The sequence below is a fragment of the Emydura macquarii genome, unplaced genomic scaffold, assembly GCF_026122565.2.
Source record: "Emydura macquarii macquarii isolate MOO-44397 ecotype Brisbane River unplaced genomic scaffold, CSIRO-AGI_Emac_v2 contig_2768, whole genome shotgun sequence".
Classification (NCBI taxonomy): Eukaryota; Metazoa; Chordata; order Testudines; family Chelidae; genus Emydura; species Emydura macquarii.
Window position 1 is genome coordinate 12,347,303 of NW_027132905.1, and position 27,947 is coordinate 12,375,249.

At 44.1% G+C, this 27,947-nt stretch overlaps 1 protein-coding gene and 1 long non-coding RNA gene across 4 annotated transcripts in view; one reads left to right on the top strand and one right to left on the bottom strand.

Moving 5' to 3' along the window:
* The first annotated feature begins 9,590 nt into the window (after positions 1-9,590).
* LOC137165334 (uncharacterized) lies at positions 9,591-27,093 on the top strand. The gene is made up of 3 exons (XR_010923338.1): positions 9,591-9,899; positions 24,962-25,035; positions 26,804-27,093. It is a non-coding gene; the product is annotated as an uncharacterized lncRNA (long non-coding RNA).
* The window catches only part of FGF1 (fibroblast growth factor 1), a 54,852-nt gene continuing 46,179 nt past the window's right edge, over positions 19,275-27,947 (bottom strand). For all 3 annotated transcript variants that reach the window (XM_067566571.1, XM_067566570.1, XM_067566569.1), the window contains 2 exons: positions 22,520-22,623; positions 19,275-20,723 (listed from right to left, as the gene is read on the bottom strand). In XM_067566571.1, the coding sequence (XP_067422672.1) occupies positions 20,529-20,723; positions 22,520-22,623 (299 nt within the window). In that variant the 3' untranslated portion in view covers positions 19,275-20,528. The remainder of the gene's footprint in view (positions 20,724-22,519; positions 22,624-27,947) is intronic.

A 27,947-nucleotide genomic window follows, 5' to 3' on the forward strand; every position in this document is an offset into this window, starting at 1 on the left:
TTGACAGCCTGAGCTGCAACATCCACACTGCTCGTTTTAGTGAGCTAGCGTGAGTCTGTCTACCTGGCCTGGGAGGATTGCTCCCAGCTGTAGTATAGTCATGCCCCGAGAAAGCGTTGGCCCAGCACAACAGAGCACAGCAGATGGGAGCTTGGAATGGGAAGTCCTTGGGACTGGAACATAACCCGTGAGGCCTCAACACCTGAAAAATATTGACTGTTTCTTTTTATAAGCTTAGATTCCAAACTCCTTGTGAAAGTCAACTTCTAAGCCTCAGACATCCAGGACAGAGGAAGCAAGGAAGGAGCCTGCTGCCAGCAGCCTCAGTGGACCCAAGACATTTTTGTAATAACATCCAGATGGATCCACAGAAATTGTTAGCATCTCGGGGAAAAAGAAAATCAGCTGCAGGATAAATGAGATTCAAGTGGTTTAGGAAGGGCAGCTTGGAGGAGAAGCCTGTTGCTGGGATTCCCAGGAGGCCAAGGATACGTCTGAAATATAAAACGCTGTGGTGGGAGTACTGCTTCCTAAGCAAAACCTGGAAGAAAAGTAGTGCAAAATCCTGACAGCATCCACTGGGAGCCAAAGTCCTGGCTGAGGGCAGTGTTCTGGCTTGGAGTGATTTAGCAGAGCTACTTTTCCTGTATTAGTTCAGTGTTTTCTAATTTGCTGTGAATCTAACATCCATTTCTATTTCTGAGTCAAGTTTTGGAGGTTTTTTTGTTTTGTTTTGGGTTGATTTTTTTTTTTTTTTGATCTGTGGATGTTTGATTCCCTCTGTCAGCCTGCCCTCTCCACTCCCCAAAGAGAAAGGAAACAAGTTTCTTGTTCCTGGAATGTAGGTTTCTGCAAGTAAATCACTTATTTGGAGGCAGAGTCACAGCTTTTCCTAACCTTATTCAGCATTCATCCAGATTCCCTGTTATCCTGATGCAAATTGATCACTCACATCCTGATTCAAAGTCCACTGAAGGCCATGGGAGGCCATTGACATCAGCAGGCTTTGGATCAGGCCCTTGAAGAGCAGTAAGAAGAAGCCATCTGAGTGATACTGCAGGAAACAGGATTCACTACATTGTTCTATGGTGATGACAGAGGGACCCTGGGGAGGGAAGATAGATGGGGAGGAAAAGGAAGATATTTTGCTCCGTGGGTAACAAATGCATACAGTCCCAAATCAGGACACATGGCGAAGGAGGAGGTGAATGACAGAAGATTCATATCCTGGAAATTCCACGATGTAAAGTCTGGGAATGCAGTGTGACAAATATATTTGTATATATTGTTGCACACAATTCGCCTAATGTAGGAAGCAGAATTTCCTGCAACAAACAGTGTTAGCAAAGAAAGGGAAGCAGTGCCATGGAGTATTAAGCAGGTAAACCCATTTCAGGGGACCATCTCTTTCCACTGGGATTATAGTGACATTTAAGCCTTTGCTTCCTGATGTTCAGCACCGAGTGTCTTTGGAGGAATGTAATGGCTATTAGCAGAAACTCCTCCTTTCTTCCTCTACTGGAACTTAGAGCCAAAACATCTGAGCATGAAGTGGCTGGTGAAATTGCCAAAGATATCCTCATTAGCCAGAACAAATTTGTACATGTGCTTAGAAATAGTACAGTTTAGACAAACTTCTAGAGTGAGCAAACAAACAAAACCCTCCCAGTCTTTGGGATATTTAGTTTAATATTCTATTTTTGTCAGCTCCATGCAGAGGGAGTTTGTATATGGAATGCCCCATCTCTGCATCACTGCCCATGCAAACGTCAGAGACAATGTGTTATTGTGGTGTGCGTGTGTCTAAAGCTGGGGTGGGGTTGTCTCAGGGTATGTACACACTGACGCAGGCAAATTCGCCGCCATCAGCTCGATCTATCCGGATTGATTGAGTGGCAGTGAAGATCCGTTCAATCGATCCGGAAGTCGATTCAATTAAACCACCTCCTCAAAAGGCGTAGCGCTGCGTCAATGGGAACACATTTCCCATCAGCGCAGCGCAGTGGAGATGGTGCGCTAAAGGGAAGTTTGGAAGTCGACGGGAGTTATGCAAGCTACTCTGTGTAGCTTGCGTAACTCCCTTTGACTGCAGCCGAATTTCCTGGTAAGTGTGTACTAAGCCTAAGGAACTTAACTTATGTGCCCAGAAGCCTGAAAAGGCTACAATAAGAGAGAAGTTAAAGGGGGATGGCCTACGTTCCACTACAGCCACTGACACCCTCCTGAGCCTGACCTTCAGCATGTAAATTAGGCTCTCTCACACCCTCCTTCTGCTGACATGTAACTCACATCATCATCTCTGAATTCAGCCCATAAAGTTGTCTAGTGCACTGCCCTCTTGTATCCGGAGTTCTGGCTTCAAATCCTGGGTCCTGGCACAAGTGAAAATGTGTTTGCTGTTCTTAAACTCATTCCAGTGTACACAGATCACAAAACTGCCCAGGGTTTGGCACAACTGATAATCTCTGCTGTTGATCAGGCCGAGGTACATTGATAGAGCTGTGTGGGGAAGTAAAATCTCTGTAGTAAACCTGTCTTTAGCCACTGTTCTGAGATGCTTCCTTTCATGACCAAATCCCTGACCTGCTGGATTTTTGACTACTGGACAGGTTGCGTTTAGTATTTAAACATTTTAGAACAGAACTGTTCTTCTGAGGGGCAGTATCAAGAAAGAGAACTATGAACTCTTTACCAGCAGAAGAATTATCTTGGGCACACATAACTCTTTTATGGGGTCCTTTTAAGGTAACTGGAAAGCCTGATTAGTGCCCTTCATGTGAGAGGGAAGCTACATACTGAATGCTCACAAGAGGTTGACAAGGAATGCAGTGATGGGACTATGGAAGTGGAATGGCCCCTAGAAAGCCAGGCTTGGAAGGAGTCTGCCCCTAAGAGATACTGACCAGCAACAACTCGCCATGCTCCCACTGATTGAATCAGAACCAGGTTCCAGGTTTGTAGATGTGGATCTAACAGGCCTGGTTTTCAGAGGTGCTGAGCACTCCATGCTCCTATTGGTATCAAGAGAAAGGTGACGCGTTATGGACGTGGGGCAAGGGTAGGGATGCTTCTCGGAGAGACACTTGTTGTTTCCTAGAAGGATGTATTCATTCAGGATATAGCTCTGAGAGTCCGCTCAAGATGGATGGCCCCCTGAAAAATGAATACAAATTGCCTCTCCCATATATCTCCCAAACAACCCCCCACCGAAGCCCCAGCCCTCTTTTTCGCACCATAATAATGACGAACAATTAATGATAGTTCGAACGTGCTCAGCACCTTTTGTCCAAGGAGCCCAAAGTGCTTTTAAAAATGAAACTCAACCTCTAAACACGCTCATGAGGTTGTTAAACTGTGTTGTCTCCAGTGGGTGGGTGAGGAAACTGAAAATAAAGCCGTCAGTTTCTTGGAGCCAGATGCCTCACACCCCTGGCTCCCATTAAAGTCAGTGAGAGCTGTGGAGGCTGAGCACCATTACAAAGCAGTACCTACGGCCCAGATCCTCGAAGGAATTAAGGCACTTAACTCCTGTTGATTGGGCCCTAAGTGACTTGCCCGAAGGCCACCCAGCAGGTTAGCAGCAGAACCTGTAAGGGGTCCCTTGCTCTAAGAATTATAGCCTCTCATAAAGTGATTTGCATTCATTTTCAGCAACAGAACATATTGTGATCCTTGCAGGAAATGCCCAGCAGCCAGATGTCTTGGTGACCTGGTTTAGCAACCACAAACTACTGCGCTGTAAGAATTGACCTACTGTTCCCCTGCTCAGTCCCACCAACTGTGATCCCTATGGTCTCTCCCTGTGTGTGTGTGTGTGAGCAGGGTTTCCGAAATGCCGACCACAGAAAAACAACAGAAACCCAAACTTTCCTTTTGCTTAGATTTCCATCAGCTCTCAGAACTAAACAACAGACTTATTTTGGACTCCTTTGCCTCAGTTGTTTTGTGGTTTTTATGGACCCTGTCTGAATTCTCTCTCTTGGATGTAGGCAGCTTTCTAGAGCTAAAAGAGAAGGGGATAAAAAGGCCTTCACGATCTGTGGGAAGAATATTTCCCATGTTCAGATTTCGCCTCCATTCTTACCAGATGTTTAACATCACCCCCCACCCCCGAGCACCGCCCTTTCCAGGCACATGCCTTTTGTCTTTCTATTCTTCACTCTCCCTAGCAGACATCTGCCAGTCACTCTTGATGGATCTTTTTACTTAAGGGTGGGCTTGCCTGCTGCCTCCAACGTGGGCTTTTGTCATGCTGTTGATGGCATTAAGTTAGTGAGTGAAGAGAGCAGCAGCCATAGATTCATGGTGTCAAGCAGCAGAGAATCATAATAAAAGGCCAGTGTTCCCAACACATCGCTAGAATGGGGGGGCAATGGGGCGGGAGGGTTTTGCTATGCCTCAGGTGGGTACCTGCAAAATGTATGTGCATGTCATTAAAGAACCCTGAAGGGTTGGTAATAGAAGCAACATATTAAATGAAGTATACCTCAAGTTGTGGGGTTGTGATCAGCCAGCGGGGAAGGGTGGATAAATGTGAAGTTCAGCAAAACTCCAAATTCCTCTACAGAATGCTTACAACTGCACCATTGTATTGACTAATCCTATTTCCTTTCCATTGAAATATTCCTTATTGTCTCCCTTTCGGTGCAAAGTGATACTTGCCTTCCCCCATTGCCCCTTCCTCCACAGACCTGATTGATCTCTCCCAGTGTAGGCTTTATGGTTAAAATATCTTTTCATACTTTATTCTCTATTTCCCGTTTTCCTTCAAGCTCCCTTTCTTATTCCATTTACAGTCCGGATGCAGACACGTCCTTTTATTTTGGTGCTACAGCAAAGCCGAGTGAATGGATATGTGGTTTCCCTTTTCAGGCCAGTTTGCCTGCTTCTTGCTATCCAGATCTGATTGGAGTGTGTTTCTGGCTGTTTGGCTTCCTCGCTGATCAGATTTGCCTAGTGGATTTGCTGTTTGTATGGGGGTGGGGAGTGTTTCCTTTTGAAACTCAAAAGAAACAAATAAAAAGGGTGTCGAGGAGGAAACTCTCAGTTTATGCACCAGCAGCCTCAGTGCAGGTGCCAAACCTTGCAGTATAAACTTGGTCCTGCTGTCGCATCTTGGAGGTAGGTAGCACCCTCTTCTGGGCTAAATCCAGAGGCGTCTTACTTATTGAGAAGGTAAACACAATCCCCAAAATAAACTGATTCTCCCAGACTGCAGCTTTGCCTCAGCACTGCCCCCTTCTGGATTTTCTGATTACTTATTAACATTGAACCTGATCTTTTGCAAAGAGAAAAAAAAATTCCACTTGTACTGTATGTAATAGTGACCTGCTTCGGAGGGGGGAGTGGACTGTGTGTCCAGCAAGCAGAAAACAGGTGTCTGACAAGCCACACCCCAGCCTGAGCAAAATTCCAAGTAGTTAGCTTGGTCAGCCAGCGTTAAGTTACACGTAATGTAAAAAGCATTCCCTAATCTTGGTGTTGCCACTGCTTGCTTGAAAACTGAATACAAAACAGAAATAAGGACCTGTGCAAAGCCAGCAGACCCTGCTACAGCTGTGTCTTCTTCACTGCCAGGCTAGAGAGCCATACCAGGGAAGTAGTCGGTTCCATTTGGGTTGTTTGTTATTCAGCCCGATGATGAAATTCTCCCTGGTAACTGCTGACTGGGCCAAATTCATCCCTAGTGTAACTCCACTAAAGCAAATGAAGTCATGTGAGGCTGAGTTTCACTTGTTCTGCCTCTCCGTGGAAAAGTGACTGAGCTGCTCTTCTGTGGCATCTAGAAAGGCAAGTTGCTTAGCCCTAGAAGGGGTCCATTCTCCTCCTAATGTTCACACGTACATGGCATTAGTGTTAGTAGATGTTGCATGTAATGAATGAAGAATACTGATTCCCTGTGTGTTTTAGGAGCTCTGTGTGGTTGAATAATGCACGGACTCACAGAGTTTGTGTCAGAGGGGGAGCTCTCAATTTGAGCTGTAGGGCTCATTTTATGCCCTGCACTTTTGTGCAAGAGCGCAAAACGGGGAGCGAGGGGGAACACAACAATTGAGAGGCCACTCTGTTCACTTCATGCATCCTCTGCTGGGGTAGCAATAGTCACAGTCTTTGTGCTCAGCTGAGTTAAGAGGAGCTGACTGTCCCTGGGGAGAAGGGAACGAAGGGGTGGTAAAATGACTATGCAGCTATAGCATGATGAGGAGCCTTAGATAATGCCACCCTTATGGGCTCTGCCTGCATTCCCCTCCACACAGCCCACACTGCCGGGCAGTAAATGTATGGCACCACCAAATTCCTGAATGCTCAGATACACTGTGTGCTTCTTGCAGAGATTACGGAGAAGGCACCTTAGCTCGTGTAGTGCTTCCCTCTGAAGAGCAGGATCCAATCCCCTGATGGAGGGCACCTCCAGTGTTACTGACATGTCATTCAAGCTGCCCCAGAGGAGTCAGGTTGTATTACAAACTATGTACAGGAAGGGGCTACGTTTTCAAACACTATCTGCTCAATTTCGCTTGCAAAAGCAACTCATGGGCCACGGAGTTGTGTGCGTGTGGGAGGAGGACTTGGTGCACTCTGCAGGGATACTGCTCTCATTGCTTGACTAGCAGGCACGATGTAGGAGTCAAGGTTAGAAACTTGTCCCTTGAAGTCAGATATCCCTTTCTACTCCTGACTGGCTCAGACCCTTGCAGTCAAGAGAAGGCTAAGGCAGGATCCTTGGGAGCCTGGCTCCATGGACACAGGGCAGAGAATAGGCTGGCAAGTGGCCTGCTGCACACTGCCGGCTGGCCACTCACTTAGTGCAAGAACTGGGGCGGTGGAGATGCACCCTCAGTCCCTGCTGCCTTCTGCAGCCCCTTAGGCCATGTCATAACCTGACTAGAGGGACAGTTAGAATCAGGCAACAGCTGGGAGGCCTTTGACTCCCGCTTAGCAACTGGGTGGTGGCAAAGGAAGGGTGGAAGTGGAAAAGTTTCTGATAGATCTAGTCCCAGTATAATCTGAATCCTCCCCTACATGCTCTCAGGAAGCTCTCACAAAAGCTGCGGAAAGTATTCACTCCCCTTTGCCATATGCAGAATCAGGCGGTTTCCAGTCCCAAGGTAAAAATAAATAAAGAATAACTTGAAAGAAGGCTATTTCCTCCTCTGGCTCGCTATAGCCTCAAGCTGATCAGTAGGGGCCGGGGAGAACAACCCATGCTACATCACTTCCATCCCCTGCGAGACTGACACACACTTGTCAGCTTGTTTTATGACAGCAGCATCCTGCTCATGTTCCTGCCTGGCCTCCAAATGCTCTCATTCCAAAGGAAGCAATATCCCTGCTGCTTCTTCTCCTCCTCCTTCCCACAGTTAATAGCTCCCTTCCTGCCCCTGCCCCCTCAGGCAGGACAGGAGTGACTTCCAAAACCACTTTGAATTTGTTTCAAGTGCTAGCACTCAGGGTGGGCTACGTGGCCCCCAAGCCTGCTGAGGGGGAAGGTTTTAAAGTAAAATGTTGTTTTGCTGCAAACAGCTTATGAAAGTTAGAAGGTCAAATAAAAGAGGTTTAGAGCCACTTTTCTGTCTGATCTGCTCTTCATAGGCAAACTCTTCCTTGCTCTCCTCCCCACACGTGTCTTTCGTCTTCTTACTTAAAGCATATGCTTCCTAGAGAGGAGGGATGGTTCAGGAAAAATACAATTCTCCCCAATTTCCCCTTTTCCTGCAACTGATCTTTTCTCAGGCTCTGAGCTGTTCTTCCAAGCTCTTTGTTTGTTCCAGCTTCCCTCTAATGATAGTCATGTTTGCTCTTGAGGCTTTTTATCTGCAGATCTCCAAAGGAGGCAAGAACTGCTCTCCCCATTGCACAGGTAGGGAAACTGAGGAGCAGAGAGATGAGTTGTCGAAGGTTGTAGAATGAGCCAGTGGCAGAGCTGGGAATAAACCTCGCTTGACGTTCCAGTCCAGAGCCCTACCTCCTGGACCGCACTGCCTGCTACTTTAAGTGCTAAAATACTGTGTTTGAGGCTGTTCTCAAAGATTCTGAGTCATGACTTGAAGCAGGAGTGGCAAAAAATCATCCTAGCAACCCTTTTCCCAGGAGCTCGGATCACTCTTGAGTGATTTTACCTTGTGTTGTAGCTTGGAAGCAGGGATTTCCTGAGCTCCCTGCAACCCTTTGGCTGTTAAAACCTGAGCTCCCCTGCTGGAGGATGACTTGCACTTTAAAGAGTTCAGAGTGCCTGGCTTACAGTGTGTTTAAAGAAGGTGATGCTTTGATTCGTTATCTAAAGGAGCCAACACAAGAGTAAAAAACCTCATTTTATCCTTCCTGCATAAGGGATCAAAGCACTGACGGTTTGTCTACACTGCGGTCATGGCGGGGAAGGGGAGTGGTTCCAGCACCTGTAGGTATCCCAGGCTAACTTTCATCTAGCTAGCTCAGGTACCGATAGCAGGGAAGCCCCAGTAACACAAACTTCAGCACAGGCTATACAAGCCTGCCTGGACCCTGGGTAGTATTTGTGCAGCTAGGCCATGCTGCCACAGCTTCATGATTGGTATCAGATCAACGCTAGCGTCGGCTGCACCCAAGGATTGTCATGTCTGCGTACGCCAAGAGCTAGTGGTGGACAGTTGATGAGGGCATGGGGGGTTAAGCATGAAGAGTTCAATGAGAATATACCTTTTACAAGAGGTGCAGGGCTCTTTAAAGGAAGCCTATCTGTGAGTGTGGGACCAGTGGCCTATACAGTTAAACAGCTTCTCATTATCAGCATGTTATGCACCTGCTGGTGAAAGCCAGTCATGAGTTCTAAAGCCTAACCCACATCTTCCCTTTCATGGGCATATTCCCGTTCGAAGTGGGGAGCATATGGGAGCCATTAGCCCCAGATTTACATTCTTTCCTGGAGAATGGCAGCACTTCAAAAAGTTTGTTTATTTAATGTAAAGTGCAATATTTATAAAAATAGTTTCAGCCCCTGCAAGCGCCATAGTGTGCGTGACTTTTCATGCCCTTCTTTCTAGAGCAGGATAAACATTTACCAGTACCTGGCAGCCTTTTAAATCTCCAAAGAGGAGCCATGGGCCAACCAGACTAGGGAGCGAACAAGACTTAAAACCCTCTGCCAGTTCTATGGTCATCTTGGCTGATGGCTCATTGCTTAGAAGTCTTGTATGTTAAGATCTCTCTGTGTAACATTTTTACATCTAGTTGATGGAGCCTTAGCTGAATCTAGCTTTGTTTGAATGTGATGAGGTGTCCCCCCATACTTGCCCTGAAAGCAGGGGTGCTGGAACTACAGATGCAGTAGCACCCCCCTGGCTTGAAGTAGTTTCCATTATATACGAGGTTTACAGTTTTGTTCAATGGCTTTCAGCACCCCCACTGTAATCCAATGCCACTTCCTGAAAGGGTTAATGTAGACTGAGAAGGGGGCTAATTAACTCCACAGGCCACAGCAGAAGGGAATCAGGTGGCTAAGTAATCCCCACACTGAGTGAGGGACTCCAGCTGATGGGGAAGAACTGGGCTGGGACTATAAAAATAGGATATTAGAGGCAGAGGGGGCTTTTGGGAGTGGGAGATAGGAGGAATGTTTGGAGGTGGCAGAGCTATGAGCCTATAGTCCCTCCCTGGGAGGAGGGAGTGGTGAAGTTGGTAAACCCTGAGAGAGAAAGGGGTGGGGAGTGTCAGACCATAGGGAAAGGCAGTAAGATCCAGCAGGGAACAGACCTTGACTACTGGAGAAAGGGTCCCTGAGCCAGACTCCAGAGTAGAGGGTGGGCCTGTGTTCCCTGTCAGTCTCTGAAGGACTATGCAGCAGTGAATGGGAAGGCTGCCTATGATTGCTGAGGGAAGATGTTGGTATTCCGGAAGGGGAAAATGTGAATGGTGACCAGATAGTAAGTGTGAAACAATCAGGACAGGGGGTGGGGAATAATAGGTGCCCATCTTTATAAGAGGAAAAAGCTAAGCTGGGGGGGTGGGGAATAATAGGTGCCCATATAAGAAAAAGCCCTGAATATCAGGACTATCCCTGTAAAATTGGACCATCTGGTCACCATACCACAGGGCCACATCACAAAAAGGAGGCTGCAGCTGCTGGAGCGAGAGACGTGATGCAGAGGCAGGGAGATGGCATGCAGCTGTGGGAAGGGGCCTCAATCTCACGAGCTAGTCCCCAGAGTGATCAGGAGGAGTTGACACCCTAGCAGTGAGTGGAGCATCCCTATCACATGGGATCTTTGCATTCTTCTTTTTCCTTTTTCTGGCTAGGACCTTGTGGTGAATTTGGTGGTCCTGAAAATAGAGATGTAATTAAAATGGTCTCAGTCAGGGCTGAGTTGTTCTAGTAGTTTTTCCCCACACCCCCTTAACCGAATCCCTCCATCAGCTGTAGACCTGGGCTTTTCCTGAGCAGAGGCTCCCAATTGTGCTAAATCACTTTAACACAATGCACTGAAATTATGTAAAATTCCTTGCTGGGGAGTAGAGGGCAGCTCAGGGAATGAATTCAGAAACATTGAAGAGTAAAACTGCATATGTGAGTGAGTGAGCGAGCCAGAGCACCCAAAACTCTTCCCCAGTAAAGACTTTTCCAGTAACACTCAGTACTTTCCTTGAGCAATACAGTGAATGAGAATCCAAAGAGAATAAATTATCCCCTGCAACTAGCTCAGCAAATGAGCCACGTCCTGGGATAATTAATTGCTTCTCCTGAATACTTTTGTTCTCCTCGCACTCTGCCTCCAAATCACCTTTCATCCCCTACCCTACCCTAACTGAATTGACTTTGTTAGCACTAGCCCTCCCCATTGTTATGTTCCTTGCCCTTGGATGTATATGTATACCCTCTATCTGTGGTTTCTGCTTCATGCAGCTGATGAAGTGGGTTGCAGCCCATGAAAGCTTATGCCTGCAGAAATTTGTTAGTCTTTAAGGCACTACAGGACTCTCATTGTTTTCATTCCCAGGCTTTTTGAAGTCCAGGCCTCCCTGGAGCCTCCAGAGCTCCTGAGCCTGGTTATTCTCCTTAACTGCCTGCCTGGGCTCATATGCTCCAGAAGGTAGAAGTGCATCCCTGCTTGTAACTGAAAGCAGCAAAGCCATTGTGGGATCATTATGTGCTGCTTCAGGGGGCCGCAGGCAACGAATGGGGAAATAAGCTGGTCTGGGAAATCTGGGTACTGCAGGAGCAGAGATAAAATAAAATAAGAATGTTAATGCCGCTTTATGCTTTCCCTGGAAGTGTATGTCCATGTGAGTGTGAGCAAACACAAGCCTTGATTATGGGGTGGGGGAAGAGAGAGACAGAAGTCCCTGATACTACAGGGGAGAAAAGGAATTGTCATTAGGGTGAATAGTTGTCACATGATCAGTGGTGTCCCCCTTCATGGTTGTGAAAGCTGGATGTAAAGAAACAAAATAGCCCTGAAGGCTAATGTTACACATGCAAAACACATTAGGTGTCTCTATACCTATATCCAGATATCTTTCACAGATTGTTCCGGGGCTGCTTGAGAATCTAGAGATCTCCTTAGGAATCAGTTTCTGGTTTTCCCTTTATGCTCAGGCAGTATTTGAGCCTTGGATTTCTTTGTTTCCATAATGTGTTTCAAAGGAGTTAGGTGCTTATGACTTGGACCTTTTAAATCACGCAGGTTGATGGGAACTGGTGGTGTACATAGGGCCCAAGCATAATTTTTTTGGGCCCAGTACAAACTTGTAACATGGGCCCCCTCCCCCACACATACCAAAATCTCTCATCTCATATATACAATCTCACGAGCCATGAAAATTTTTTTCCTCCTGGTAATGGGAGTTGCAACCTGGGCCGGGTCCCCAGGGCCTCTGGGCCCCGGTAAAGTGTACCCTGCCCCCCCCCCCCCGTGAGGGGGCCCTGGTTGTACAGTCTGTCGTCAAAACCATCTTGGCTGGAATCTGGTCCTTGCTTGTTCCTTCTGTACCCCAGGGGTTCTATGGCATTTTACATAGTGAGTTAGGTAGTGGGGCCCAGTGGCTGCACAGGTAAATGTAGCAATCACTATGAACTGCTACAGCTGGCATACAGTTTTGGCTGATAGGGCCTGTTTTGAGAGAGGTGGTCAGGCAGGACAGCAGGGTTATAATCCCACACAATTTAAATAAAATGTCATGGCATCTTTGTGTCACCCAGACAGTCACCAGAGCTGGGTTAGACTACTAACAGGTATGCCTTCCTCTGTCCCCCATTATATAGGAATGTTGTGGGGGGGAAGCAGCAATGACTGCTTAATGTGAAAACTGTCCCCCCATGACGTGGAATAAACCCCACATCCCTCTTAGATGTACGGGTTCCTCTCTTAAGTCAGGCACAGAATGCCCAAGTCTAGGGCTCAGTAATTGTTTTCTATCCTCTCTTTCACTTTAGTGTCTCTTTCCCCACAGACCCCACTTCCATCTATTCAATGATCAACCTGCCTTGCGATTCAGGGTCTCAGTTTGATGGGGTTTTTTTTAGTTCCCCTAACCTCGTTGAGAGACTCTGCTGCATCCTGAGGAATCAGTCAAAAAACCTACTCCACTTCCTGTTTCAAAGAGCAGCTATAGGTTTCAAACTCTCTTCCTCATCCTATGCTGCTGTTGCTCAGCTCCAGCTTTTGGATCTGGATTTGCCTGTGGATCTGCTGCTATTGAGTTCCACCACATCCCTAGGTGACTCTGTATGTATGAGAGATTTGAGTGTATGCTTCTTCCCTGTGATAGACTCCAGAACCCTTTCTCCTCCTCCAACTCTGTTCCACTTGCCCTTCATTTGCTATCTCTAAGGATCTTTAAGGGTAATAATTATGTATTAAATCATAAAGGCTTTTTTTTCACATCACCTCTTGCCCTAAGGATAAACTCTCTGAACTGTTTGTAACTTCAGATCGTAACATCATCCTTATTGGTTTATCCAACCGGAACAATTACTGTAGCTTTCTTGAGGATTATTTTTCAGCAAAGTATTGATGTTTTTCCCCAGTTGGGTGTCAAGTATATATCTGAGGTGGTAATTTTTGGGCTTCACATGTCTAATGAAAGGAATGCCCTGAGGTTAATGAGGGGTTGGAAGACAGCAGAACTAAATCATAGAATCTAATATTACAGTTTCCATCTTTGTATTCCAATTAGAAATCCTGGTCACCTGTACATATATAAGCCTATATTCTAGTTGAGTGATAACCCAGCCCTGTGAGGGGAAAAATTAATATGACATTTGTTAGGGAAGATGCTTCTGCCGTTCACTATCCACACTACCCCAGCTCGATTCCATGTCTTGTCCCAGCTCAAATTCATGTCTTTGCTGCTATAAATAACATCCTAGTGTTTCCCAAGGACTTTAACTTCCAGAGCAACATGTATCACCAAAAAGAAATCAGATATGCCTGGGACTCCTTCCCCCACCTCCACTGCAACCTGTTGGTTTGAATCCAGGATTTCCCACAAATTTTCTGTGTTTATTGGATAGAGCACAGCTTTTGGCCTTTGTGAAATTGGCTATCACCAAGTATTTTGTTTAAATCCCATGTTTTTCAGTGATTATCAGTCATTATTAAGCAGTCACAGAACAATGGCACTGGAATAGGTTCTGTCCCCAAATAGATAAACTCTGAAATTGAAGTTTGAGTAGTTTAACCTGTTGAGGGACTTGCATCACTGCCTTATAAAGCAGCTTCATGGAGTTAGTACCAGAGTCATGATACAGGTGTTCAGACATAAATATTTTAAGACAGACTTGCAAAATGATCATGAGCCTTTACCAGCTCAAGTGCAAAGTCTACCCTTTCACTCTTACCATGATGGTACTGAGCAACAAGATGATAGTCTAATCTTCTGGTTAGTTAAAACAAAACAAAACAAACTAAAACAAACAAACAAAAAACCCACAAAATGGAAAAGATTGCCAGGGTGGTAGATTTAAAAACAAATATTTTAAAGGTGCTCAGAGTTAAAATACAGAGGATGACCTGATCAGTAAAGCAATTGTATGTATTGGGCCATTGGAAGCTGGAAATTGCCATTTGTATTACATCAGATTGTGGGCCCATTGTGCTAGACGCTGTATGTACACATAGTAGAAGACTGTCCCTGCCTTGAGGAGCTTACAGTCTAATAGGCAAGGCAGACTGAGAGGGAGAAAGGGAGTGTTACTGTTTCCATTTTACAGATGGGAACTGTATGCAGATGGACAACTGCAATGAGTTGCATTTTACAGGTGGAGATGTCTAGATTTGTAACATTAGTAAACATTAAAAAACAAACAAAAAACCTCCATGAGTATTAGAAGGGATCTAACCTCCTGCTTCAGGACAGACCCCAACCACTGGCTAATGGGAGTCAGGAGTAAACTTTCCCTGAGGGGAGGGTATCCTGTAACTGCCTAGTGTGGGTTTCTTGCAGCTTCCTTTGAAGTAGCTGGAACTGGCCACCATCAGAGACGCATTACTGGACTAGATGGATCAGTATGAAACTCTGGTATGCAAAAGACACAGAAGGCCTTCTTTCTAGAAGCATTTCAGGAGAAATGACTTTTTGACATGACTGACATACGGTTCCCCCACATCAAACAGAGCATTCTAGAAGGGGTGGTTGCTGTAAAACTGATGTTCACTGTATCCAACAGAGATGCTTTTTTCCTCTTCTGTAAATTAAAAAGTTCAGTGAGGTCTGTATTTAAATGTCCAGTAAGTAACTTATTTTCTAGCTAGGAGCAAGCGCCCCATGGCTGTGGCAGGTTCTTCAGGGCACTGCATGTGGCTCTTGTGTAGTCCATGACTTACGAGTTAGCCTGCTTGTTAGGAGAGACATCTCTAAATGGCAATGCTGCATGTTGGGTTACCCTCTCTGGGATGTGGACAAAGATTTTTATTATCCATATAGATACAAACAGTAGTTTAATAAACCTTGGCCTCTTTTCTCCATTGTAAAGCTCTGTAGCTGGCAGTGCCTTTGATGCTTTTATGGACGCCCTGCCCTGTCATGTCTAAGGTGTTCGTTTGAACAAGTCAGTACATTTGTCTTAGAGAAAAAAATAATAATGTTGCTATCAAAACTTGGAAGAAGCCTTCAGATTCAGGAAGTGCAGAAGTTCAGGAGTGCAGCAATTAGCACAGCAATTCAAAAGTGCAGCAATTAGTGGCTAATTATTGCTACATATTTCAACATTAATGAGACATAAATACACAAGAAATGTTGACCTTTATTTATACCTCCCACATTCAGATTGTTTGGCAGCTTTCCTCTTTTGGAGGTTTGCCTGCAGCAAGAAATTTCTCCTATGCTCCACCTGCTGGGGGGAATGAAAAAAATGCTTCCAAGAGTAGCTGGACTGGGTTGAAATATTAGACCAGCAAAACCTTAACCTCACAACTGACTATTTCTCCAATTAAGGCCTTGATAATGCACTGGAAACATGGAATTCAATATTTAGCATCTGTGTCCTTGGGCAAGTCTGGGCAAGTGGGGTGTGTGTGTGAGAGAGAGAATGCCAGTTGGTAGTTCATAGAGGTTCCAATAGCAGATTCACATCTCATCAATCATCCCCACATTTTTCATCTCATTAGCATTTTGTGTAGCTATCACTCAGTCTTCTCTAATTGGTCAGCAATGGATCTGGAGGGCCAGGTTGTGGAGCCCTTACTCATCCACACAAATGAGGATTGCACAATCTAGTCTGTTTGAAGAAAATGAATCTGTGCAGAAACATTCCTGATTCAGAATATGAGACCCGCTGTTGTCAGGCTTTTGCCTTTAGAACATTCTTTCCTACATTACCTCAGTAAATACTAAGGAACTTTCAAATGTATTTTGGCGGTTGTGAGGGTAGAGAGAACTCTAAGTGGTCAAGAAAAATAAAAAGGTTCAGTACAGTTCTGACTAGTTACTTCTCACGGATGTTGCATGTGCAGAATATGAGCTTTGGATTTGAGGGCACTGTGTGGTAAAGTGGTTACAGAGAAGGCATCTGAAAGTTCCTGGATTTCAGTACTCTACTGTGTGACACTGAACAGGACATTTAATATTTTTGTATCTCAATCAGCTCAGCTCTCACAATGGTCATGAAATGATCATGAAGATCTCCTAGGTCATCTCTTTTTTAAAACAAAATCTTGCATCACAGTTGAGCTTTCTTGGGGAAATATAAAAGATTTTGGGGCAGGGTGGGAAAGTTATTCCATTTTTTCCCCATAATAAACTTTAAGATGGCAATCTTATTGCACACACTGAAGCTGTAGTCCCTAATCTCGTTAAACTGAGATTTCCGCCTTATGATTGGCATTGTGTAGGAGAAATTTTTGCTGTGTTCCCAACACTGAGCTATCATTTGCTTCCTCTGCACTATAGGCATTCTTAATATTCTGTAGTGCAGATACTGCACTGTGTTAAAAGCATCAGATGTTGGTGCTACTTTTTCACCAGAGATACCTGACAACTTTCAACATATGAGTGCTTTCGTTTTTTGTTGTAGACAACCACATTAAGCCTACATAATTGTCTCGGTGTAGATAAGCACACCCACTTACACACATACATGTGTGTATTCAGTGAAAAAACTTTATCAAGCTGGGGCTAGTTGTAAGATCATATTGCTAAATAAATGGAAGAAAACTGTATAAGAAATTTTAAGTTTAAAGAAATTGGAAAGGCATGACATTTCCAATCACAGTCAAACTTAAAAGAAAAAGGTGTAAAGTCTGGAAACGTAAATTTCTGCCTCTCCCCCCGACAACCTTAACTCTCCTTCTTAATCTGTACCCACCTTTTGTGCAAATTCATGATATTCACAATTTACATCTTCAGCAATGATAATATGAGCTATATGCTCCTACTATATTACGCTATGCAGGACAGTGTACTTGTGTGCAGCTCTCCTCAACTATATGTGACATAAATATTCGCACACGATCTTCTAATTCAGCATCCGTTGATAAGAGCAGCACCAATATCTTAGGCTTATTTTTAATATACATACCAACAACCTGTTCTGATTCACAGCCCAGGATATTAATGGCCTTATTTTCAGAGTTGTTGCAGGTTCTCTGCCTCTCTGAAAATCAAACTATGAAGTTCTTCAATAATCCAAAGAGCCGGCACAAAAAGGTTGTAGTTGAGTAACTTCTTCCTGTTTTCTGATGAATCAGTCTAATGATTTGGGTTGCTAACCTGAAAGGCCAAATTTTCAGTCTCTTTTACATAAAAATTGCATGTTAATTTACTGTGGATAGTTGCAAATGACCTTTCACCTTTTTAGCGAGTCAGATGCATACTGAGATACTGCAGTTGCATGTGCAATTGTGGTAAGTGCAAGAGATGCAATTTTGGAGATATTGTTGTACATGATCTTGTTCATGAGCAAGGACCTGAAGACCCGATTGAAGGTATTTTTGCAATATGTGTAAGGGACACCATAATGCTTTTTCTCTGTAGGCCGTTCTGTGAAGGGAGCCAAAGACTTCTGGTTCTGGGCTCTTGATCTTGATGACAGTTGTGTGTGTAATTGAGGAAACTATCTCACCCCCTCAGATGTACTTTAATGTGGGATATTGTGAAGGGGGAATAGACAATGGGCTGGGGAGGCAAAGGACAGTAGTTCTATACCCGGTGTAGTTTATCATTATGAACATTGCAGTGAATGAAAGAGGTACTCAGATAAGTGGGGTCTGAAAGTTTTCATAAATATTGTGGAAAAAATGTGTAATCTTGTTTCTAACACTTGTTTCAGTGCACTTCCCACCCCCCTGTGTGGGTCCCCTCCATTCAGTACTACAATGTATGGAGAGTGCATGTGTCAATTTTGTTATTACATAAATTTAACTTCATTAGTAGCAGATCAAGCTAAAAGAATCCTAAACTTGCACTGCAGGTTTTGGAACAGATGGTTCCTGGGTAACAGGACATCACATAGTCATGTTTGTTCAGGAACAAAGTGTGTCATTGAAAACACTCAAGTAATGGCAGGAACCTTGGAGGTAACACCCATTTCTGGGAAGGATAGTGGTGTCTCTTGGCAGTGTTAAAAGTAAAACGGAAAAAATAGATTATAATATCTAATTAGCAGACACTGCAGTCCTTGTCTTGATGTTCTCCGGAGATATAGTACATTTAAACAAAAATGAATTTGTGTGCTCTGGTTCTACTACAGTCCACCTGGCAGTAGCTGAACATATTGACAGAGCCAGAAATCAGATGCAGAGAAGTCCTGCCTTGAATTCAGGGGCCTAAATTAGAAGACCTCTGGAGGTTCCCCCCAGTTCTATGATTCTATGTATCAGCTGGAAGTTTGCCTGTTAGCACAATTCTAAAGTTTTGTATGCAAAACACAAAATCCATTTTGCAGCTTTTGAAATACGCTAAATATTTCTAATTTTTGCAATGTTAGGCTGGAGGAGAGCAGGTGAGCTATCTTCTTAAAATCTATTTATATTTTATTGGAAAAAATTCCTCCCAAAATAAGAGGATAACGGTGGGCAGGAAAATAGAAGAACAGAAAGGTAAAGAAATGGGAGTGGAGGGGAAGGAAGGGGGTCAAAGAAGGGAAAGGAGCATAACTTCTTGGGTTTCCATCTGCTAGGTATTAATCAAAGATTTTTAAAAAGATAGACCAAATCTTTTCAAATTTGTCTGAGGTTCCTCTTCTTCCAAATGTTAGATGAGTTGTCTTAATGCAACCAGTGAACACACAGTTCCAAATTTGCAATGATTTGTAATATGAACAATGAAAATAAACTATTTTTCCAGCCTTTTAATCTACCAGGAGCACTTGTGCCTAGTAACCCAGTCACAAAATAACCAATTTTAACCATTTAAAAATTATTTAGGTGCCTAGTGTATCCTTTAATGTCAATTAAATATTGCTGAAGCCTTTACAGTTGTGAGTGATGGGAAGGGAAGGGAAGTGTGTTGAAAAGGGAATGGGAACCTTAAGGGTTATGGGCCATGTAAATATGTCTACATAAAGGTGTTGGATTACAGCTGTGGAGATTGAAGTCCTGTGTCTACAAAACAGGTGTAGCACAGGCAGTGGCTGCGTAAACTCCATCACTGTTCCACCGGTACACTTCAACCCTGTTATGAAAGGATCATCTCTAACAGTGGCAGTGTAGTCAAGTCTCCATGGCCCTTTGGTTTTGTTGCACATGTCCACTAGAATCCCAAGTCTCATTTTACATGGGTAACCAAAGAGCCAGCCTACAATCATTATTGACCATGACTGGATTTGAACCATGTTGGTTTTGCAGAGTTTAAGGAGGGTGAGCTGGATTCTATTTCTTGAGCTTTATTAATGGAGGCCTATACTATGTTCCAATCAAGTTACAGCTATGCAAATCAAGTCAATGAGTTTACACAAATGTCAATGACGGAAGAATGTGGCCTGCAGAACCTTCATTACTAGTGATAATGCATGAGAAGGGAAGACTGTCAGCTCCCTGGCTGAATTTGCAGGGCTGTCAGGTAAAAAGTAACATATTAGTAAACTCAGCACACTTGGTATGGAACTCACTGAAGCCCCATGATGCCACTTTTACAATGTCACAGTTCTACTATTCAGAGTGGAATTGCACTTTCAAATGGAAAATTAGTTTTGGGGCCAAAATAAAAGCAGTGAATTGTTTGTATTATAATACAGTTCCATGACTACTTTCCTTTTCGCCATGACCTTTCTCCCAGGTTTAATTTTCAAAATCAGACCCCTTTTCATCTGCAACCTTCTTGAGCGATCGTTAACTGGCTTTGACTGCCTATAATTAATATTATTGAACGCTTTATAATGTATACAGTCACTTCATAAATAAATTCAAATGACATATGAAGGCTATTAACAGGAAACATAGCAATATTAATGGTATATGACAGGATTAGATGTCTAGTTTTCAAAAGCATGGGTCATGGTTAGTGCTACACAAGCAGGATGTTTGCAGCATTCTTGACTATGCTTTCAGTTAATATATTGAAAACTGCAGTTTTAAATGTTAAGGGTATATTACATACTGTGTAGATTGCATTATAATATCTATGTATTCCAGGAGAGTTTCATTTTTATGTGACTATAGAACATGCACCTACTTTCTCTGGGTGTGTATATTCCCCTGAAAATAACGTCTTGATTTAGTGTTATAGTAAGCTATGCGTTTAGGACAGAAATGTATCCGTGTGCTCCCACTGAAACAAGAGTTTGTGCATAGTAGAATGGAGTCATTTTGCATTTTTCATTGCACACATTTTGCCTCTCACAGGCTTTCTATTGTGCAGTTCTGACAAGGGACACCTGTCAATAGGAATGCATTGGAGAGACAGCCTATCGATTGCTCTACAAGTTTTTCCTCACTTCTGTTAAAATTGGTTAGTGCAAAATTAAATAGCTCTATTTTATTTTTAAAGCATTTGGATTTAAAATTCCTGGATCTAAAATTAAGCTCTTTGTCACATTACCCAGTGAAAGAGAGAGAGAGAAGAAATAATAGTTGGTGCTTAAGACTTAGGGTCATCTTATGGCACCCTGGATGCTTCTCTTAATCAGCTGACACTGGCAATGGAAGGAAAAGGATCGCCTTTTGGCCAAAGTGAGTCCGTGGTCCCGGTTTGCAGCTTCCATTCTTCTTTAAGCCAATGAACCAGTTCTTATCTGCATGCTTCTTAGAGGTGTACGTGTTGTAATGATTTTCTTCCATTCTTTCCAAGAACAAGCATTCCTCACTTGGTAACAGCTGAAAAAGAAATTCCAAGCATCCACTGAGAGCGAATGGCATAAGTATGTCCCTTGCTGTTGTACTTAAGGCTGCGAGTCTGTCATGGAAGTCATGGATTCCGTGACTTCTGCAGCTGCAGCGGGGCCCCCACAGAGCAGCAGCGCTCCAGGAGCAGCTAAGATTTAGCCAGTGGTATTTTATAGTAAAAGTCATAGACAGGTCACGGGCCATGAATTTTTGTTTATAGCCCGTGACTGGTCCAAGACTTTTACTAAAAATACCCATGACTAAATCTTGGCCTTAGTTGTACCGAAGTGCAGTGATCTAGACTCAGTTAGACTTGGGGAGGCTTGGTTTGGTATAAGGCTGTACCCAAACCCCACCTTTATGACCATTGTTTGGGAATCTGATTCCCTTCTATTGATAGCGTTCATTTAAAACATGCACTTTCCTAAAATTGGTGGAGGCTCATGCTAAGTAGGTTTCCTTGGCTTCCCCAAATTACAGCTGACTTCTACAGTAACTTGTTCATGGTACCTGCATTGCAGTCAGCTACAATTGAGCTGTGACACTATCCCGTCTGCAATCAGTTCCTTTGTCAAGGAACCTTGCAGCCTCCTGAGCAGCTACATGTCCTGGGCCCAAGTCATCGGTGGCGTAGCTCCATTGAAATCAGTGCAATTGGTTCACTCTTTCGGCAGCTGCCAAGTAGCTAGCTACAGCTATGAAGTTATATCTACAAGCTGCTTTCATGAGCACTCAACAGCTCTGAGACACCGTGAGGTGAGCCTGTACTCTGATCATTTAGAGGCTCATTAGTGCCCCAGGACAAGCTGATTGGGGTTAAGGAACTCAATTGGCCCATCAGCCAGGGTTGATAAGAGGCACGGGAGGGAAATGCAAGGGGAGAGAAGGGAGGAACAGGGCTAGTCACAGAGAGAGCTTGGACTAGGGCAACCTCTGCTGCCCTCAAGTCCGGAGAGGGCCTACTGCTTGGCAAACACTGTAAATAGGTGGGAGCGCGGGGATGGTGGTGATAGTGGTGATATTCCCTGAGAGTGCACTCATTTCAGGTGTTAAAACATCACATATGACACTGGTTGTCCCTGTCACTGGGAGAATGACCGGAAGGACTGAGGTTTGAATGGGTTTGGAGACACCATTACCTTCTCTTCCCCATACAGGTGGTCCCTGCAGATCATGGCTGAGGCAAATTGGTAGGCAGGTGGCTGGGAACGATGCGGCCACCTGTGATTTACGTAAGCTATAAACAGAAAACTTCCCCTCAAATCAACACCTTTCAGAAGCACTAAATTCACCGAGTAAGAGTGCTGAGAAGTTTTAAGCTATAACACCACATTTGCAACATACAATGAAGAGTCCGATGTGATGCATCCTTTCTTTTTTTCCTTTTCTTTCTTTTTTTTTTTTTTTTTAAAAGGGAGTTTACAAAACTGGAGTGTGGCCAGCCCTGGGGCAAGCACCTGCAACTCCAGTGCAGTCTATAGGCAAGAGATAAGTTTTGGCCCAGTGTTCCTAGTAGTCTCTTTCTGAAAACTGGCAGCTGAAGAGACACTAGAACGATGCTGCTGCTTCCAGATATGAACCTTAATATGTTAAATATTTTGGGGCAACATTACAAGCTGTTTTGTTTATTTTTTCCCAAAAATAAAGTTGGGCAAAGACTGGTGATCCAGCTGCAAAAATAACAAACAGACTAAATGTTGCTTGTGGGTTACATTACTCAATGCTACAAGATTTCTGCAGACCTCAAAACCGCTCCATGTCTGGTACCACATAAACCTCATACTTACTGATCCATATAAAAGTCCATTGATGTCCATAGCCAAAAACTGTCCAGACTCGGTGCTCTTTATATATACCTCGCCCACGCTTTCCGCACTTAGCTGCAGCTGAACTGAAAGTAAAAATAAAACAACAAAATACATTTTTTTTAAAAAAAGCATGGTCACCGATAGGCAATGCTGCTAGGAAGGTTAACAATGGGAAAGAATTGTATTCTGATTCAAAGTTCCTCTTCAGAAGAGTGAGACAGTTTGTTTGTAAGCTAGACAGTATAGCGCCAAAACAATCATAATCCTTCCTTGTCCTGTCCCCGGCTTACCCCCCGGCCCCTCCTCCGGCCCTCCAAAATCAGCCACCATGTTTTGGGAACGAGGGGCCAAATTTTCTTTAATTTACACCAGAGGATGATTTTTTTTTTAAATTAAGGCACTGGGTTGGGATCTAGTTCTACCTCACAGATCTCCTATATAACCTTGACAAGTCTCTTATGCTTTCTGTCCCTCCACTCCCACCAGTAAAACCGGTCTAGTTTAGGTCTAGGTCTAGTTTCCACCACACTTTGTTTCTTGTCCATTGAGAGTGCTGGCTCTTTGGGGAAAGCACTGTCTCTTACCATGTGCATGTCCAGCACATAGCACAACAGGGCTTTGATCTTGGTTGGGGCTTATTGGTGCTAGTGGAACACTAATAATAACAGTAGTAATCCAATGAAAATGGAGTTACTCCAGTTTCCTGTACATAAAACTGAGAGCAGATTCAGCCCTACGTCTAGTTTTATTTAAAAGTTTATCTTACTCATATATGAATATTTTGAGTGTATGTTTATCAGTGTTTAAGTGGAGCTATTGTCCCAGCCACAAAGGGTACTAAAGAAGTAGGAAAGGTCAGTCTCCATCCTAGAAAATATCTCCTTGGAGGCATATAAAGTGAACACATTTTTATATTACTATAATCTGGGTAGCTGCCCTGCCATGATGTAAACAGATAAAAAAACAATTGGCTATGGAAGAAAGTGCTGGATATGATAATGTATTCAATCTCTGATCTGTCAGCTGAGACTGCTAATAGGGTGCCAGTTCGTGGTAAATGTTGTGATGTAGAGAGCTATCCTTTAAAAAACTGGACTGAGACCATGAATCATTTCACACAGGCCACCACACTTTGACTTTTTCACTACCAACCTAGACTGGATTTGAACTGGTGACTTTGAGGGAGGAAAAGCTCTGTGTATTCCTCTTGTATTGCCTGGGGTGTGCTGGGTCTGGGAGTAGGCCCGCTGTCTGTATCCCACTTGGTGACCACTTACATACAACTGCATTTTTTTAAACTTCCAATTTGAGCTGCTTGGTCATTTTTTCCTGCTAGTAACCTTTCTTCGTACTTCAGTGTCTGTGATTGTATAGGAAAAAATTATTAAAACCCAATGCTCATTTCTTCCAGAAAATACATTTCCACTGTGGAAGGGGAATATTGTAAGTAATGAGTTTTAGGGAGCATTTTTGAAAAATCTCTCCATTCAGATAAAATACTTCGATGCTACTGTGATAGGAATACAGAAGTACCTAGCTTGGCAGAAATAGTCTAGCCAGCTCTATTGTGAATAATTGAAACATCACTTTAAAACAGGCAAATAACTACTGTGTTATGTGAAGAGTTTTACAAAATCAGGGTCATGAAGTACCATAGTTCTTGTCCTCCAGTCAGCTTTCTTCTGCCCCTGAAAGACACATTATGAAGTAGGGTCAGTGACCTTGGGGAATCCAGTGCCATTGGGGGACAGGTTTGGAATTCTTAGTCCTGATTCCTTCCTTATCTTATTTTAGGCTCATTTTGGCAAGATAAAAAGTAATATTGCCTCTTGAAATGACAGAAGTCCTTGTCCTTTGCTGCTATGGCTCAGGTCCTTCACATAGGCACTTACTGTTCAGTAAATGATGTTTAATTAGAAAATTGGATGGGAGCAGATTTGCTGTCATTTGTGACTCCTTTGTTTGCTCTGTTGAAATTGGGATCATGCATTCAGCAAGTCCTTGAGTTGGAACACCACCAAACTGCTTTACATTATGCTCAGTGGTGCATTTCTAGAACCTGGGAACAGGAGTGAAACCAGGAAGAACAGAGGGAAACAGGAAGCATGGCTGCTACATAATTAAAAGTCATACAAGAGCAAGAGACAGCATCCACCCAAGGAAGACACAAAGTCCTCTCTGGCTGGTTGTAAAATTTCTTGGATGGTAGCAGGCAGCAAAGTGGTTGAATGGGAGAAAGAAGCAGCTTGGGAAGGAAAAGTGGGCAAGAGCCCATGCATGGCTTCCTCCCCACTAGGAAGTAGGCAAAAGAGAGAATCATTAAGAATCGGCCCAAGCCTTTGTCCATTTTTGGAATTGAGTATGAACTTCACATTTAAGAGTTTGAAATGTTCTGCTAAATTTTCTTTATCTCATTTCCAGAATCAGAATGGCCCAAATCTGGCAAGACAGACCATTGCTGCTGGTGGGATTACTAATTAGGACTAAATGCAGAGGTGAGACATGCCAGAAAGATTGTTCTCAGATCTCCTATCCAAGTTTGCACTCAGATAACTACCCAAAACTTTGGATGCTTATCAGAACAACTCCCCAAATTCCAAACCTTTTGTGATTTGTGCCTAAGCGGGCATTTGCAAACAAATGCGCACTCCACTGGCCTTACCAGCAGGAAAACCTTGATAAATTACAGATATTGTCTTTCCCTTTGCTTTCTTGTGACTAGAAGCTCATTGTTTTCAGTGTGCACAGGGGGTGACCTTGTTTCTGAGCCGAGTGAATTATTTTGCTGGTTCCATACCACTGAAGAGAAGCAAGTCCATTCACTCCAGGGAATTCTTGGCTGCTCCATCAGTCAAAGCTTTCTACCAGCCATATAAATAATATTCAAAGGGGAGAGTCTCCCCAGGTGAGATCACCAGCCTGCATTTGAGGTTGTGTTTTATTGGGTAAATTTTCACCCCACTTAAGTATGTATAAAATATAGAGGCATGGAACCTGCTAAGCATATAACTTTCAGTGCATTGAAATGTTCTCTGTACCCAGGGTTATTCCATTGGCATATGTCCATTTAAGGAGTTTCCTCTGTAAATATTTTTCATCAGGATGTCCAAGTTTAGTAGCTCACTGACAGTAGGTTCCTTTCTGGCAAAGCTTTGCAAACATACATCCTTCAGCAAGCAGCACTGGCGACATGCAACCTGTTTCCAAAGGGGAGTAAGCAGCCTGTTGTGAGTGACCCATGGTGGAGAGCTCTCCACATTAGCTGACCATTTCCTTGCTGGAGGGAGAGATCAAAGGAAGGGATGCTCATACTGGGTGCTTGGAGCTGGCATAGGTCTGGGAAGGCAACATATTTCCCAGAACTATTCCAGATTTGAGGGTGACTGAATCTGCTACTCAAAAGTCTTTATGTGGTGGCCTCTGTCTAGGCAATTAGTTGATTGTCACATGCTAATTCGTAGTGGGCAAATATCTGTTTCACAAAATCACCAGTGCCATTGGAATGCATTGGCACTCTTATTGGCAGTTTCAGCAGAGACTTAGGGCTGGATGGGTGTAGAGCAGTGGTTCCCAACCTGTGGCCCGGGGACCAAAAGTGGCCCACGGCAGCTTTCAAAGTGGCCTGCGGCTCTGCCTGGGTCCCTAGGTGCTGAGGTCCTGCTGGAGCCAGAGGGAGGGAAGCACTAATCTTCCATCCCCCTGGCTGCAGAAGGGAGCCACTGCTTAGGGACCCAGGTGGAGCGCACGGGGCTGCAGGATGCGTGTGGTTTCCCTGCTGCAGCCAGCCTCCTCGCTGAACTCCTTCTCTCTGGCTGCAATGGGTGGGGGGAGGGCTGCTGGCAGAGACCGGTGGCCCCTCAAGGTTGTAAAAATGGTATCTGTGGCCCTCGAGCCAAAAAGGTTGGGAACCACTGGTGTAGAGGATGAAAAGTGGTCCCCTCCCATCCCCCAGCTCAGAGTTGAGGCATGCTGGTGGAAGGGAGTGGGAGAAGCCTGCACTGTCACAGACCATGCCCTACTTGTTCTGCCACTTTCATTAGTCACCTGCCACCAGAGCTAAATCGAGCATTGTAAAAATATGTAAAACAAAGTGGAAAGGCAACATTGGCCATGAGTGGCTCCCTCTATCTCCCTGGCCCTGTCTGGGTGAGCGACCTGGCGTGGCCCCAGACCTTCCAGCATTTCTAATAAGTTACAGGGTTCTCAAGCACAGAGTGATTTACTCAATATTTGAAAGATTTTGGCTGAAATTTGTTTGTCCAGTTCCAGGTATTTCCTGCCCTCCCCAGCGCTGCATGTCTAACTTTAACATGGATTCAGTTGGGTGGACTGGCCTGGTCTGCCATCTTCACTTGAAGACACCAGTTTTCAGAAATGGCTGGCTGAGTCCCAAAATAAGCCAGCGTTTCGGGTGTGATTGTGTCTAGGGGATCACAAGTTTGTATTCCTACACATGTGCCTTTGCAGACCTGTGAGGTCAATTTATTTGGCCACTGGGCCGAGAACCTCTCTGCCTTTGTTGGTTTAGGTCAGATGCTTAATAAAGGAATGTGTTGCAGTTTTTAGGCTTAAAAAGTATCTTCCTAGGAAACCCGTTGGCAAATGTCTTGGCTTGATGTTCGCTGTGAGACTCAAACTCTGTTTTGTGTGTGTGCGCGAAGGTGCAGAGGGGCTGCAATACCACCCAGACATAGTCACAACTACAGCATCTCAGTGCCAAAATGACAGACGCCTGGTTTAGTGCATGCAGCACTTTCAGCACCTTGACTTGTGCATATTGTGAGCATGATCCTGCCTTCCAAAGAATCCCCCATGTTTGTTTTCCCACCTCCTCTCCCTGAGCAGGGTTTGAGAAAGGTTACATGCCCAGTTTAGAGACTTCCGATCCCTTGCTGTTTACACTCAGAGTGAGGTCATCTTCATTCAATCCGCTGTGAGGCTGTTTGTGTGTGCGTGTGTAAATGGCATTTATAATTAAAACGGCCACAAATTGGCTTTCTCAAAAAAAAAACAAATACCCAAACCACCACTAAGTTTGTGGGGTTTTTTTAAAAAGTGCTTTTTTTAGAATTTATAAAGCACATCTGGCTTCTTTCAACACAACTCTTTAGCCAGATACAGATGCCATGTGCAGTCCAGTTATATTCCAGTAAATGTTCAGTAGCATAGTAATCACATGTAACAGAAAAGGTCTCTGCTTTGAAATCAATGCACTGAGACTGTGTGTTCTGACAAAGAGAAGCATAGCATTATAATTCATAATTCCTGGACCACCTTAAGACAAAGGGTTGCTGTACTGATTCTTTTTCCCATCCCTGCCTCCATCTCCCTATCCAGTTCCCCTCTGGCATTGATTTTAAAGAAAACCTCCCAAGCATTTTGAAAGCATAAATAGCTTAAAACTTCC